We start from the raw sequence: 14,795 nt of genomic DNA on the forward strand, positions 1-14,795 counted from the left end.
ATATTTCTATATATAATGATCACATAAGAAGATCAATTTCATAGCAGTATTAGGGACAGCTATTAATCTACTTAGGATAATAAATCATCTGAAAAAAAAATTTTTAATCACAACATTCGATTTATAGGGGCTTACTATTTATATCCAAAATATAATTATACACATATTTGGTGTTAGTTTGTTAACCGACTATGAAATAGTTTTGACCCACACTTAGATTATTTTGGCATTTCAAGGGATCTATAAAAATAAATAATAAATCTCTGTCACTAAATATAGGATAAATAAATATATATATATTACCCTCATTCATGTTACTACTAAGTAAGAAATTATTTTTTCTATTTTAGATAAACTACAAAATATATGATATATAGAAATTAATTCCAAGTACTGTAAGTAAAGATTTAGTTCATTTGAATATTCTTATTTTTCTCAAATTTTTCTTGTCATCATCATAATTTTGGTAATCACTAAACCGTCATGATTATTAGTGGCATTTTCATTCTTTGATAATTGTACATAACGTCATTTGTATATACATTGTTTTTTACTTATTGTGTTTTTATTTGCATATAAATATTATTTGTAGAGAATTATGTTGTGGTTTTTCTACCGAATCGTTCATAGTAATAGATTCTTTATTTATTTCCAAGGACATTCTTAATAAGTTGATATTGATCCGGTGTATTAAAGTATAAAATATACACATGGGAATATAATTAACATGACAAGTGTCAATTAAGATCTTGTCATTTCTTATATAAAGTGTTGGAAAAGTTTTCAGCGTCAGTAATACCTTCGTGTAAAGTAACATTTCTTTATCCTATATGAATAATGTCGTAATACGTTTATATCACGTGTTACCTCATAATTCTGACAACATTCTTAATAAGTTGATATTGATCCGGTGTATTAAAGTATATAATATACACATGGGAATATAGTACATATGATAAGTATCAATTAAGATCTCATCATTTCTTATATACAGTGTTGGAAAAGTTTTCAGCGTCAGTAATAACACTTTCGTGTAAAGTAACATTTCTTTATCCTATATGAATAATGTCGTAATACGTTTATATCACGTGTTACCTCATAATTCTGACAGTCATCCATTACTATCATAATTTTTTTAACTTAGTTTATGTAATGATTTTCCTTAAGAAAAAAAAGAAATATTGATATTGACCACAGAACCTCCTCCAAAATATCCGTCAAAAAGATAACAATTACTATTCCGATATAGTGTAACGGCTATCACATCACGCTTTCACCGTGGAGACCGGGGTTCGACTCCCCGTATCGGAGTATTTTTATATTTTTTATATTTTTTATAATATAGAACTATAAAAACCATTGTTATCCCCATAATCGAAGAAAGGAGTTCTTACTGCCAACATATATTGGTAATCCCAGTAGATTAACATGATATTTAAAGATTAAAGTATAAAAATCTATTACATTTCATTAAATTTCCTCTAAGTTATTTTATAAAAGAGTTCGATAATTCAAACATAAACTTAATTCACTGAATCGTCTAAATAAAGGGATTTGTAAATCCATTCATTATTATATCAACTTTATAGTTTTTTCCATCATTATTATCCCAAAATTCAATTACTTCCTCATCATTTCTTGTAACATACTGAATGCAAAATTCTAAATCCCCCTTATTGGATTTTATATCATTATAATCTATAATGAACTTAAATATGTCCATATTTGTTCCCGGTAATATTGCTTGTGCGTCGCTAATATACATGCATTGAGTATCATGTGAAGTTTTCCAATGATTAAAAGTATATTTCACTATCACTCTTTTGTCAAAGTGGATATTCTTAACTAAAACTCTACCCACAATGAATGAATATAAAAAACTGGTATGTGCCTGATAACCTGAAGGTACTAGTGCATTTTTTTGAATATGCAATGTTAGATCTTGTAAAAAACACTTTTTCTGTTGTGAAAGATTGATGAAAATATTTAACTTCAAACTTTTTGGGTTTTTATTTGACAATATAGGGAAATTCACATTATATAAGCCTCTTATTCTGCTATCATTGTTATGTGAATTATTGTTGGTCTTTTTAGGAGGTTTATCAACTATTGATAATTTATCGAATAAAAAGGAAGGTTCCTCTTCATATTCAATATGATCTTTCTCAGGGGAATTTGATCTAGTCAATTGTTTTGGCGTGTAGCTCAATTTATCCATTTTAACTTCAGATAAAGATAAATCAATTGGACTTTCATCTTTTAAAAAATATTTGACAGGAGCATGCACATTAAAGTGTACACTTTTACTTCTTGTCCTTATTGAATTTAATTTTGTAGTTTCGCTGATTACTTTATGATAAGTTGTATTTGGCAAAGACATTGATCTTTTCTTCAATGAACTTTTAACCAGCTCACCAGATTTTTTATAAATTGGGTTTAGAGAATCAACGGCATTCTTTTTTTCATTATTAAACATTTCATCTATCTTTTCTTCAGTAAGACTGCTTCTTGGAGAGATAGCAGAAAATTGTCTCGTTAATTCATAAATATTGGTATTAGCATTATTTGTATTGTCATCATTATTATTAATATTATTAGTGTTATTGGTGGTGGTATTAATGGAAAACAAATCATCGTTACTTTTCCTATTTAAAATTGTATTTCTTTGCAATTCATTTTGAACAGCAAAACTAGATTTAAAGTATTTCCCCTTCTGAGGCTTCTTCAGCAAAGCCAATGAGTCCAGCTCTTTAATTGGTTTATTACCATATTCTTGGCTTCGGGTAAGGTCCAATTTAATATACATATTACCAGAACAGTCGTATTTATGGCCTTCTTATTTAATGATACCAGGTAATAGGACAACTGTCTAGAAGAGAGGGAAGAACGAAAAAGAATAATATATATATATATATCTGTCGTGACAGCACCAATATAAAATAATATAATATACTCCTCTAATTTTAAAAGCCTCTTACTTTTATATGATTCCACCTTGCCAATTTTCTAAGTCTGCAGTCTTCTTGACGATGAGCTTTTTCTACTCCTCCTGACTCTAACTGACTATGATGTTAGATTGCTGCTCTTAACTCTATTAGCAATTGATAATGATGAAAGCAAATTCAGAGCTAATCTTGATAATAGGATGAAATTAAACCAACTAGATCTGATGTGAAGCTGATTAAAAGTACACTTGTATCAAATTGAGAGACGACTTAATTGACGTAATCTTCTATATGTGTGTCTCCCTGATTAAACTTGAGAGCAAAAGTGAAAAAAAAAAAAAATCCCTTGAACTTTAAGAACTCTTCAAGATGATTTCGATGTGAAGATAGCTGACTTGAGTCAGTGTTGATGGCGATGGCAATAGTTAGTAAGAAGTCAAGGCTTGTTATTTCCCAAATCCTAATAATTGCAACGAAACGCTAAAGTAAATTCGATTTGGTAATTTCTGGAATTATCCATATATTCAAGAGATATTTTATGGTATATATATAATTATAATAATAGTAGCAATAGTAGCAATAGTAGCTGGAGTTGAAATACCAGAGATTGGAGTGAGAGAGTTAAAGTTGATAAAAAATTGAATTAAAGAGAAAGAGCCAGGAAAAAAAAAAATTTTTTTCTTCTTTTATTCGATTTTGGTTGGGAACGTCATCAGAGGGATCATATCAACTCCATTTTTAATAACCTCTAACTGACAATTTATGGTTTTTTTTTTTTAATTTATTTGCAAAATATCAAACTAAATTAATAGCAATGATTAACTTAGTCGTTAACCCACAACAGTAAAAATCAATTACTACATATACTTCGTTCAATAATATTTAGCTGTAAGATTCGATTCGATTCGAATTGAACTGAGCTGAATCGAATCGAATCGATCAACTAACTAATCTCGTGAGATGATGATGATAACAAGTTCGGTTTTCTCATCAACCCACTTCGAAAAATGCATGGCATCCTCTTAATACTGAACACTCTAGTAGGGCGCTCTCTGCCCCCCATGGCATCCCCTCCCCCTCCATCCCCCAATTGGCCTCCCCATCCCTCCCTCCCCCCCAAAAAGAGATGTAGATATGGCTCCCAGTGAGTTCTTGTTCTTGTTCTTGTTCTTTTCACGTCAGTCGTATTAGACAGACAGGCTTGTCTCGTTGCGAAACTTCTGATTCTATCGCTGGCTGCTGTTCCAGCTGTTCCAGCAAGATTTCAACATATCAGGTACAGCACTCTAGTGAGTGTGTGAGTGTGGAAGAGAAGACTAACCGAACGAACTATGTCGATGAATGAATGGGCAGGATAGATCTGTGAGAAAGTGGTCTACGTGTGGTTGGGTTAAGTATGGTGAAAGCTGTAAAAGATTGGCCTTTGCAGGTGATTGAGTGAGAGAGTTTTGCAGAGCAGTGGTGTTTGAGAATGAAATTTTGGGGGGAGGAGGGGGGTAGAGAGGGAGAGAGGGAGAGAAGAAAGGGATGAGCAAGAAACAGGACAGCGAGGGCAAAACGAGAAAGATTTAATATGGTGATCACGTGTGGTCATGTGATTTCAGAGAGGGAAAATAGATATTCCTAATGTTCATAGTGTGCAACTAGCGGTTAGAGTGCATGGTTTTGCTATGTTGCTAGCTAATCTACATCTATATGTCCTTGTATAGCGTGTTGGATGCATTCTGGGGGAGGGGTGCAGCATACAGTCTGTATCACCCCATGGGATAGACATGTGTGCTGTGCTATAACCCTTAGCGAATACCCTTCTAGAAGCACAGTCATGTGACTAAAAACATGACTGTCGTTTGTAACGACGGCTCGTTCATTTAAGTTCACTTGGCCTGCCTTCCGTCAATGGGGAAGACCAGAGACTCTGTGCAATACAAAATGTCTGCCCCGTATAAGCCCAACACCCTTCCCGTGGTAACAAGCTCAGTTCAAAAAGAAATGACTTCGAACCTCAACAGGTCCTCTCAAAGTTTGTTCATATTAACTTTAGTGGTTACAAGAATTTGGGATTAAATTAATAGCAATTAACTATCAACTGGTACTTACACCCACTCTCATGGAAAGAACTAAGAACTGCTTCGGAACCACACCCTACAGTATCTACTTTTGGAAATGTCTGCTTGCTTGCAATCTTCAACAAAAATATTACCTATCCCACGGATACTGAAAATAAAATATTGTTCATCTATTTTTAAATTAATCTATTTTACAACCAAGTCAAGCAAGAATCGTACAGCAGAGTCTCCGTCTATGCAATTATTCAGCCTCATTCACTTCTCTATCATTCTTCGTGGATCTTTGTATTCTGCCTCACTTTTCCAACTCTGATTGAAAGTAATCCCAAAGGCAAAAGAAAATGTAAGTAATTGATGAATTAATAAATAAAATGCTTTTGTTGTTCTTACATCTGCAAACACACCTGATGGTAACTTAAACAACATAAACCTGAACCTCGGTAATCGAATTCGCTTTGCAGTAACCTAGTAATCCAATTGGCCAAATGCAAAAAGCGAATGGGAGGATTCCAAACTCGTTGCATCAACTTATATTCCATTAAAAATAAAATATGTCATAAATCTTTTCAACTCCACCATGGACCCTTCCTCAAACTCATTTTCAATTTCAATTTCATAAAAAAGAGTTTCCATATACCACCAAAATGCACGGTCAACTACAATGCCAATTTACTTACTCCACACGTGGAGAATTAAACTCAATTTAGTTATTATTTAAACTTATTGACACTTCATCTCTTGCGTAATCACTACAACTTTTTTTCAGTTCTCTTTGTCTGGTTTCGATCTAAATATCGAAAATTTCACCAGACGTTACTTTTTAAGGTGAAAAATTATTCGAATTTTGAAATGCTTTAACTAAATTCAAATAAAAAGGTGATGGTGATGAGGATAAAGATGATGTCTGTGAATTATATCAATTTGTTATGATGGTAATTGCAAGGGTTTGTGGCAGATTGGTTGATTATTAACTGTTGTTCAATTTTGAGTAAGTAATTTTTATTCCATTGTGGAAGTCAAGAATACTGAAATGAAATTTGCAGAACATTTACAGAATTCTGTCGTGCCAGAATGGAAGGATAAGTATATTGATTATAAGTTGGGTAAGAAAAAAATCAAGGCATTGGCTAGTGGGAATCGTGGTAGTGCTGATTTGGTTGAAGATTTTATTGAGGATTGGGTAGTTTCCATTGAGTTGAGTAAATGTAATGATTTTTATCAATGGTTACTCCGTGAATGTAATAAAAAATATGTTGTATTAGAGAATCAATTAAATATATATTTAAAAAGAGTAGCTGATGAAGAATTACGGAAGAATATATCTAATCAAAGTGATTTGGATGATCGTTTGAGTCCAGAGCTCGCTCGTGTTGCTAGGATTAAAAATACTGCTAATAACAGAAAGAAAAAAAGGGACGTCTCTTATGGTTCAATTGTTAAAAATACAGAAAAGAATGCAAATATTTTTATAGAGTTCCTTCGACAAAATGATTTGTTACCATCTTTACCAAAAAGGTTTAAATCTCAAAGTTTAGTACCGAGAGTCTCAGGAAGACTAGGTAGTGAGACTTTTAATAGAGCTGAAGAAATACCTTCGAATAAAAAGGCTCAGACTATGCTGGCAAATGCTATGATAGATTTCTTTTTATACGTCAGATTGGTTAAAACCTATAGAGATTTGAATGTGAATGGTTTCAGAAAAATCGTTAAAAAATTCGATAAAACTTTCTCTACAAAACAATTACCTATATTCTTAGAATACGTCAACGATAATATTTCATTGTTCAAGCAATCTTTAAATGAAAAAATTGATCCTTTGACTACTTATGAAGCTAAAATTACTGATTGGTACATGAATGAACTAACCAAAGATCAATCCACTCTAGAAAAAAAGATTCACAATAATCGATTGAGAAAATTCACTCTTCAATATTCTTTAAATGAACAGATGATCCATAGAAATAATAGATCATTATTGCAAATGTTTGTAGGTGGCATCGGTCTAGGTATCTCATTTGTTCTATTCATCTATACCATATACAGAGTCGTTACAACTACCACTATAGACTTTTACGTCATCCATAAGGTTTTATTCCCTCTTTGGGGTGGTTGGAATATGATCCAATTAATGGGTACTTTATACAATTTGGATTGTTTCATTTGGCATCGTACAAATATAAATTATAGATTTATTATGTTTGGTGAAATTCATTCAAAATTTGGCACCAGATTATTTAATAACGATTTTGCAACAAGTTTGATCCCATTAAACTTATATTTCTTAATATGGTTCATGGTTCCATGTTCTTTTTTAGCATTCTTGAGTTTTCGTTTTGATATGTTGACTCCATACGCATTTATATTTTTAGGTTGGGCTGTCCTATTATTCATGTGGCCAAAAAATAGCATAATCCCTTACTGGGATAAATTACTATCTACTAGAAAATGGCTGCTTGTAACAACTATTAGATTGATATGTTCTGGCTTTTTCCCAGTTGAGTTTGGTGATTTCTTTATGGGAGATATTGTATGCTCATTAACATATTCAATTGCAGATATCGCTACTTTCATATGTGTTTATTCTACAGTACCAGGAACAAATTGTGGATCTTCCCAATTGAAATCAATGGGTGTTCTCTCTTGTCTACCTAGTTTTTGGAGATTCATGCAATGTTTAAGAAGATACTTCGATTCGGATGATTGGTTCCCACATCTATTGAACGCCGGTAAATATTCCATGGGTATTGCATATAATGCTTCGTTGTCAGCATACAGACTATCGCACCATGCAAAAGAGAAACGTAATCCATTCATAGTATTCGGTACATTAAATTCTGTCTATACTTCTGTATGGGATATCGTAATGGATTGGTCATTATTACAAAATATACATGGTAAGAATAGATTTTTAAGAGATGATCTTTACTTAGCTGGTAGAAAAAATTGGAAGACAGGGGAGTATTATAGTGATAGGAAATCTGTATATTATATGGCAATGGTTATTGATGTAATTTTAAGATTTCAATGGATAGTTTATGCCATAACTCCTGAATCTATTCAACAAAGTGCAGTTACATCTTTTGTTTTGGCATTTACAGAAGTAATAAGAAGATTCATTTGGATTATATTTCGTATTGAAAATGAACATGTTGCCAACGTACATCTGTTTAAGGTTTCAGGTGAATCATCTCTTCCATACCCTGATACACTAGTTGCATCAGAGGAGTCTTTCACTCCGAGGTCGAGTGGAGAAACCACGACGTTGACAATACCACTAAGCACTGTTAGTTCGACAGGAATAAAGGAACCATCGTCTGCTTACCACGCGTTATTCAGAAGAAAGGCATCAATCTTTGATAATTTCTCGAGATCAATTCCCTGGGCTCATGCCACTGATTTCCAAAGGCCAGTAACTAATAGATCAAAGGATATGGAATCTGAAAGTGAAAGTGAAAATGAAAGCGATCCAGAAAGTATTATGGATGGTGGGGTTTGAGTTTTCTAGAACTAGTAATCCTATGAAAAAAAGATCAATAAATTATTAACTATATAATTATTTGATTATATATATGCAAAATAGTAATTAATGCGTTTAAAATATTTATAAGTGTCAAAACTTTTAAGTAACATTACCTCTTAAACAAGTGAAAATTGTTGCACTTTTGCGTAACTTGGAGGATGTAAACGTCTATAAATGCTTTTCATAACCCAAACTGGTAAAATAGAGAAAAGTAAAATAAAAATTAATATGAACCAATATGATGGTCTTATCATGTATTTTAAATCGAAGTATTCACCCAAGAATGGAATTGATAAAATGAAGAAAGCAAAGGTGACAATCTCTGATATTACCATTGCCCTATGCCAAGTGTAAATTTCTAATGCCACCATAATTAATTCATTAATAACTAAACAAACGAAACTTATGGAAACCATTTTTTCAAAATCTACAGGCTCTATGCTTGTGAAAGTTTGTGAAAATAGCTGGATCACGGTACCTTGGAATAGGGATAAGGTTACCCATGTAAAGAATGTTTTATATGATAAACTTTTACCTTCTGTCAAATCTTTATACAATTCTGGGTATATCTTGGTCAAAGATTCATCGATATCACGATCTAAAGTTAGAGAAAAGACAGGAGCCATAGTATAACAAGTTGCATAACCAACCATCAGCCAGCCCTTGTACAGAGCAATAGGCTCGAAATTAGAACATATAGAATAAACTGCTTGACAAATTGCAATGATCAACCCTCTGTGCATTACAAACTGGGCTAATTTTGCAGATCTCTTGTAAGAGTTTCTACCATGCCATAGTAATAACTCAGTAAGATAGCAAAATTGTGTAATTGAAAAATCAGCGGCTAAAGAAGCCTGTTTACCTTCTTTCCCTACAATCCCGACACCAACATCTGCACATTGTATCATACTAACATCGTTACCACCATCACCAATACAGCATACCCTTTTCTGAGTCATTTCACGAATCAATAATGCAATATCAGCTTTTTGTTGTGGAGTACATCTACATGCAATCACCGTTGGAAGATTGACAGTGACATTAAAAAATTCAGTCTTGAAATATTTTAAATACATCGCCAGAGATTCACCATCAATTAACAAACATGAATTACGATTTATCTTTAAGTATTCTAATTGTGATAATGCGCCTTCTGGTTTGTTTACTTTTGTAATTACATGAACATACTGTCCTCTATTGATTAATTTTGCGCTAATAGAAACACAGCGTGCTGTTTCAACTTTATCACCAGTAAGCATCCAAATTTTTATGCCAGCATTTCTTAATAACTCAATCGATGACTTAACATTCCTTTGTAACTTATCCTCAACACCTGTTAGACCAAGAAGTTCTAAATCATGTTCTAAATATTTGGTAATGGTGTTAGCCATTTTCTCATCTCTTTTTACCATTGCAAGACTAGCATGATCATAGTCTTTTCTGAATTGCTGGTATACTTTATTAGAAAGTTTCTTTCGGCCTATTACTAAAGTACGTAAACCTTCTCTAGCCATATTGCCAGTCTCTTCTTCTAACCATTCTGTGCTTTCGACTATTTTTGTCATTACTGTATCGGCACCTTTTTGTAAAAACCAGTATTCATCTTTCTGTTGATCATGAATAATAATACCCATACGTTTGGAATCTGAATTAAAAGGGAATACTTGTAATATCTGGTAATTTAAGGTCACACCTGAATGTTCATGAAGAAGTGTAATAGAGTTACGATCTCTCTTGAATAAAGATAAACCGACTGATTCAGTAAACTTCACGATGGCTATTTCATCTGGTGATGCAGCTTGATAAGTTAATTCATCGTCTTCGAAAGTGGGTGTAACATTATGACAAATCGCTAAAGTGACAACTAAATCCTTTACACGAGCAGATACATCCTTCCTTGCAGCTGATCTACTTGTTGGGTTTGTAGTGCTTTTAGAGGATTCAACTAATGTTTCAATATAATTGGAAACGATATCTAAAGTTTCACTAGTGTATGAAACAGATCCCAAATTCAGTTTTTTCAACTGCATATCATTTTGTGTTAAGGTACCTGTCTTATCAGTTAAAATATATTCGATTCTTCCAAGATCTTCTGGAATAGTACTTGTACGAACAATGGTATCTTTTATAGTATCGTCGTGTTCAATTTGATATGCATAAACAGATTTTGCTAAATCCAAATTAACTCTCAATGAAACAGGGATGATAGTAGAGAATAAAATTAAGTATCTCATTATATCAATGTACCAATCATTATTTTTGAAGCCGGCACAAATTACAATAAAAATGGATAAAACAAACACAGATATACACAAAATTTTGGAAATACTATTAATTTCAAGCTCTAATAATCCTGTTTTGACTGTTGGTTTGGTTGTATTCATTGCTTGTCTTGTATCTTTACCAGTATAGATAACACATCCTACGCAAGTACCTGTAGAAGCTAAAACAGTATTAGCCCAAAGTGTGTTATCAACATTTAAAGGATTTGAAGTAGCACCTTTATAAGTAACTTTACCTAAAAATGAATCGATTGATTTTTCTGGAGCTGAGGTTGTTATGCTTATTTTATTCATCAAATCATCTTCGGTTAAATTTTGTGTTAAATGACTGGCTACCCTTAATTTCCAATCAGTCTCACCATCCAATTGATCTGTTTTAATAAAAGCTTCCCCTGAAGGTTCTGAGGATTGCAATAACACTAAATCTGCAGGTATTCGTTCACCTTTTTTCAATTTAACTAAGTCACCAACTTTTAAGTCTTTACTTGGTACCAACTGTGAAGATTTTGCCAATACTTGGTAGAGTTCATTGTTAGCTTCTTTATCCCTTTTCCTCCTTCTAATATCATCCATTGCCTCTTTTAACATAGTGACAGTTAATACAAAGGCCAATGGTACGATATATGAAGAGAGATAACCAATTCTTAACGCTGGTATAATTTGGGATAATGCCACCAATAAGAAATATAAATTGAAGAAAAATTTAAATTGTTCATATAATAAAATAGGTAAAAAGTTGAAAGCATTATATTTTGCATTTGAAATTTCATTTGAAGGATATTTATTTCTATCATATATTGGTGTTGTATCAGGATGAATCTCTCTCTCTGAATAATCTTGCACCCTATCAACTTCCGCATCACTTATAGACCTATATTTAGTCAACCTTACATTAGTCCTTGACTGGACAAACTTTAGTATTCTATTGAAAAGTTTAGAATAAGATGAACTTTGATTCATAGCAATGTATCCATTATTATCTACAGGAACGTAATTTGTGGTTCCCTCATTTAAAAGTGGATGTGAATCTAAATTATTCGACATTCTCTTGGACAATGATTGAATCTCGAAATTTTCCTGATACAGATTATCTTCTTGCCATGTGTTACTATTACTATTGCTGTTATCACTCTTGTTATTGATATGTAAATTATCCAAAGCCCTATCAAATTGAGAGTCAAACGTATTTGTATTGGCTGATGATGGGAAATCCATCTGTTCGAATTTATTCAAATTGTTAACAGTTCAACCAGAATTATGGGTCCCGTTTACGTTTCTATTATTCAAAACCTCCTCTGCTTTTGCTACCCCTCCAATACAAAAAAAAAAGAAAATAATGAACAGATCACTAGATTAAATATTCTTTTCGTTGTATCTCTCGAAAGTTAGCAAAACTAATCAATCCACTTGACCTCTTGAAGTTATTCTTCAAACCTTATTGCCTTCTTTCTTCACTAAATAATATACAAAACTTAGAAACAAAAGGAAAGATTAGATGAGTTATCTTTGATCTTAAATGTAGCCAAATTTTGATTCAATTTCGATCTTTAAAATCTCGTTTTCTATGATGTTGATTAAAGGTTTTGATTCAAAAGTTCATGAACTTTTAAAAGCCTTCTAGAGGTTGGTTCGATTGTTCTTGTTTTGTTATTTTTTTGATATTTATTTTTTGTTTGTAGTTATGTGTATTATTTATATTATGTATCTATAATTATATAGAGGTATCTACCTTATATTTTTTGTTGCTACAAAATAAAGGGTATAATTGCATGATTCGGGACAAATTGATGTCTAAATTTATCTTTATAATAAGCTTTGGTTTCGATTGCAGATATAGATAGACTTGCTATTACCCAGATAAGTAACCATATGAATTCGTTGTTGTATGATACAAATGAAGAGTAAATTAGAATTTCATCGAAATAATGTGGTGAACAGCAAATTTTGAATAGTCTTTTTGTTGGTAACGAATATTTTACCAATTCTGATAATACTCTATGGTTTTTATATTGATCCCATGATGCTATTATAAAAATTACTAGAGACACTATGTTGATATCTTTGGAAATTTTACCTTGATGTAGTTTAATTCTTACTATTAAGTGTAATACTGAGTAAAACCATATTCCTACAATGTAATGAGACCAATTCATTCTTGAATTTTTAGAATATTTAGAAACATAAATGGTTTCATAGAGTCTTCTCAATGAATGTACTAATAATAACCATGATATTGGATATTTAGGGTAATCTTTCAACACTGCAATTGATAAGATAGTAGATATTATGTAAAAATGTGAGAAATATGATTTAGGCACTGTAAAATGTTCTATCTTGAAAAGAACCTTATTAACATTTGAATCATTACTTTCTCCCTTATTATTTTTAGTTATTGTCTTACCATATTGTAAAAAAACAGGTAAATATAATTTAGCAATGAAAAGTGATAGCAACCCTATAACGAATGAACATCTGTAGCCGATTGTGACCAGATAAATAAGATCCATCGCCCAACTTATGGTTATCCCTCCCTAGACTCAATTGTGAATGGTATTCTTTTAGAAGTCCTCTATCACATTACTTTAAATCATAATTTAAATACGATTTCTCTCTCTCTTTATTTTGTATATAGTTGTGATGTTTTTTTTTGTGAGACTGTTGCAATTTATTAAAAATATCAATAGTTGGTTGACTCTTGGATATTTCAACATCCCAGTCAATCCATCTATTGACTAGTCAAGTCAGAATCTTGTTTCAAGTCAATAGAATTTGGAAAATTTAAGTTATTAAAGTTTTGTTATAAAACAAATACAAAAAGAATGGAATTATAGATTATATAAAATTATTATGATTAATTATTATAAATCAGTTTCTCTTCTTACCCTTCTTGGTTTTCTTGGCAGCATCCTTCTTAGCAGCTTCAGTTTGTTCCTTGACGACCTTCTTAACGATCTTTTGTTCTTCAATCAAGAAAGCTCTGGTGATTCTTTCCTTGACACAGTTGGAACATCTGGAACCACCGTAGATTCTAGAAACGGTCTTGTGAGTCTTAGAGATGGTAGCGTATTTTCTTGGTCTCATAGCAGCAACACCTGGTAAGCAGATACCACAGTCACCACATTTTGGTCTGGTAGCCAACTTCTTGACGTGTTGAGCACGCAAGATACCACCTGGGGTCTTAACGACCTTGATCTTGTTAGAACGGGTGTTGTCTATTTAAAAAAAAGAACGTGAACACAGTTCATCAATTATGTTAGTAACAATTTCCTATAACTTCATATATAATTCTGATATCTCGACGATAGTTGAGCTAAAAATTTCACTATGATATTATTGTAGATTATGTTGCCATCAAAAACGAATTCTTCAATAGGTATATTTCCCCACTATTTAGTAAGATATTGATAATCATTTCATACTGTGACTCTAAACCTGTTTATGGTTACTAAAAACTGTAACCTCCTTTCAAATACTGTATCCTATGTCATTCATGTTTGGTCAACTAGCTAAAAAAAAAAGTTTCTTCTATTACAACATATTTCCAAATTTCTACTGAATCGAATTTTCTCATCACGCTATAATCTCTTTAAATATACCTGAAATGTAATTAAAACATTCTATCTTCAGAACTTTCACTAATAAATTGCTATTTTAAATAAACTTAATCAAATTACATAACATGGAATTTCTCCTTCTGAGGTAACCCGTTGAGCCATCTTGGAAATTTCTCTTGCTGAAGTCTTTTTAATTGAACAAGTTTTAACAATAAAAAAAAACTACAATGTTCCCCTACTCTTGAAAAAAAAAAATTTTTTTTAACAGAATAACCTTTAGAATGAATAAATCCGGTGTTTAATGAAGGAAAAAGACAATTTTGAAACTAATTTAAAGAACAAAATTGTTGGCAAACCATTTTTCTATGGGAAAAGAAAATTGGGAAAGTAAAAAATGGTGTGATAACACATCCGCCCCAAAACTCTCC

General features: G+C 32.1%; 5 protein-coding genes and 1 non-coding gene across 6 annotated transcripts; 2 read left to right on the plus strand and 4 right to left on the minus strand.

Moving 5' to 3' along the window:
• Positions 1 to 1,239: 1,239 nt before the first annotated feature.
• Positions 1,240 to 1,311, plus strand: Kpol_1009trna1. Its single transcript has one exon. It is a non-coding gene; the product is annotated as a tRNA-Glu (tRNA).
• A 229-nt stretch (positions 1,312 to 1,540) lies between these two features.
• On the minus strand, positions 1,541 to 2,806 carry Kpol_1009p19 (CBM21 domain-containing protein; the record flags this gene model as incomplete). Its single annotated transcript, XM_001643680.1, has 1 exon — positions 1,541 to 2,806. The coding sequence occupies one exon, from the start codon at positions 2,804 to 2,806 to the stop codon at positions 1,541 to 1,543; it is 1,266 nt and encodes a 421-aa protein (XP_001643730.1).
• Positions 2,807 to 6,041: 3,235 nt separating this feature from the next.
• SYG1 (Syg1p) lies at positions 6,042 to 8,507 on the plus strand (the record flags this gene model as incomplete). The annotated part of the gene is made up of 1 exon (XM_001643681.1): positions 6,042 to 8,507. One exon carries the CDS (start codon positions 6,042 to 6,044, stop codon positions 8,505 to 8,507), a length of 2,466 nt encoding a protein of 821 aa, XP_001643731.1.
• A 140-nt stretch (positions 8,508 to 8,647) lies between these two features.
• On the minus strand, positions 8,648 to 12,028 carry NEO1 (aminophospholipid-translocating P4-type ATPase NEO1; the record flags this gene model as incomplete). Its single annotated transcript, XM_001643682.1, has 1 exon — positions 8,648 to 12,028. One exon carries the CDS (start codon positions 12,026 to 12,028, stop codon positions 8,648 to 8,650), a length of 3,381 nt encoding a protein of 1,126 aa, XP_001643732.1.
• Positions 12,029 to 12,558: 530 nt separating this feature from the next.
• On the minus strand, positions 12,559 to 13,320 carry DFG10 (putative polyprenol reductase; the record flags this gene model as incomplete). Its single annotated transcript, XM_001643683.1, has 1 exon — positions 12,559 to 13,320. The coding sequence occupies one exon, from the start codon at positions 13,318 to 13,320 to the stop codon at positions 12,559 to 12,561; it is 762 nt and encodes a 253-aa protein (XP_001643733.1).
• Positions 13,321 to 13,678: 358 nt separating this feature from the next.
• On the minus strand, positions 13,679 to 13,894 carry Kpol_1009p23 (60S ribosomal eL34 domain-containing protein; the record flags this gene model as incomplete). The annotated part of the gene is made up of 1 exon (XM_001643684.1): positions 13,679 to 13,894. One exon carries the CDS (start codon positions 13,892 to 13,894, stop codon positions 13,679 to 13,681), a length of 216 nt encoding a protein of 71 aa, XP_001643734.1.
• Between the last annotated feature and the right edge of the window lie 901 nt (positions 13,895 to 14,795).

Source organism: Vanderwaltozyma polyspora, genomic scaffold (assembly GCF_000150035.1).
Source record: "Vanderwaltozyma polyspora DSM 70294 KpolScaffold1009 genomic scaffold, whole genome shotgun sequence".
NCBI classification, from domain to species: Eukaryota; Fungi; Ascomycota; class Saccharomycetes; order Saccharomycetales; family Saccharomycetaceae; genus Vanderwaltozyma; species Vanderwaltozyma polyspora.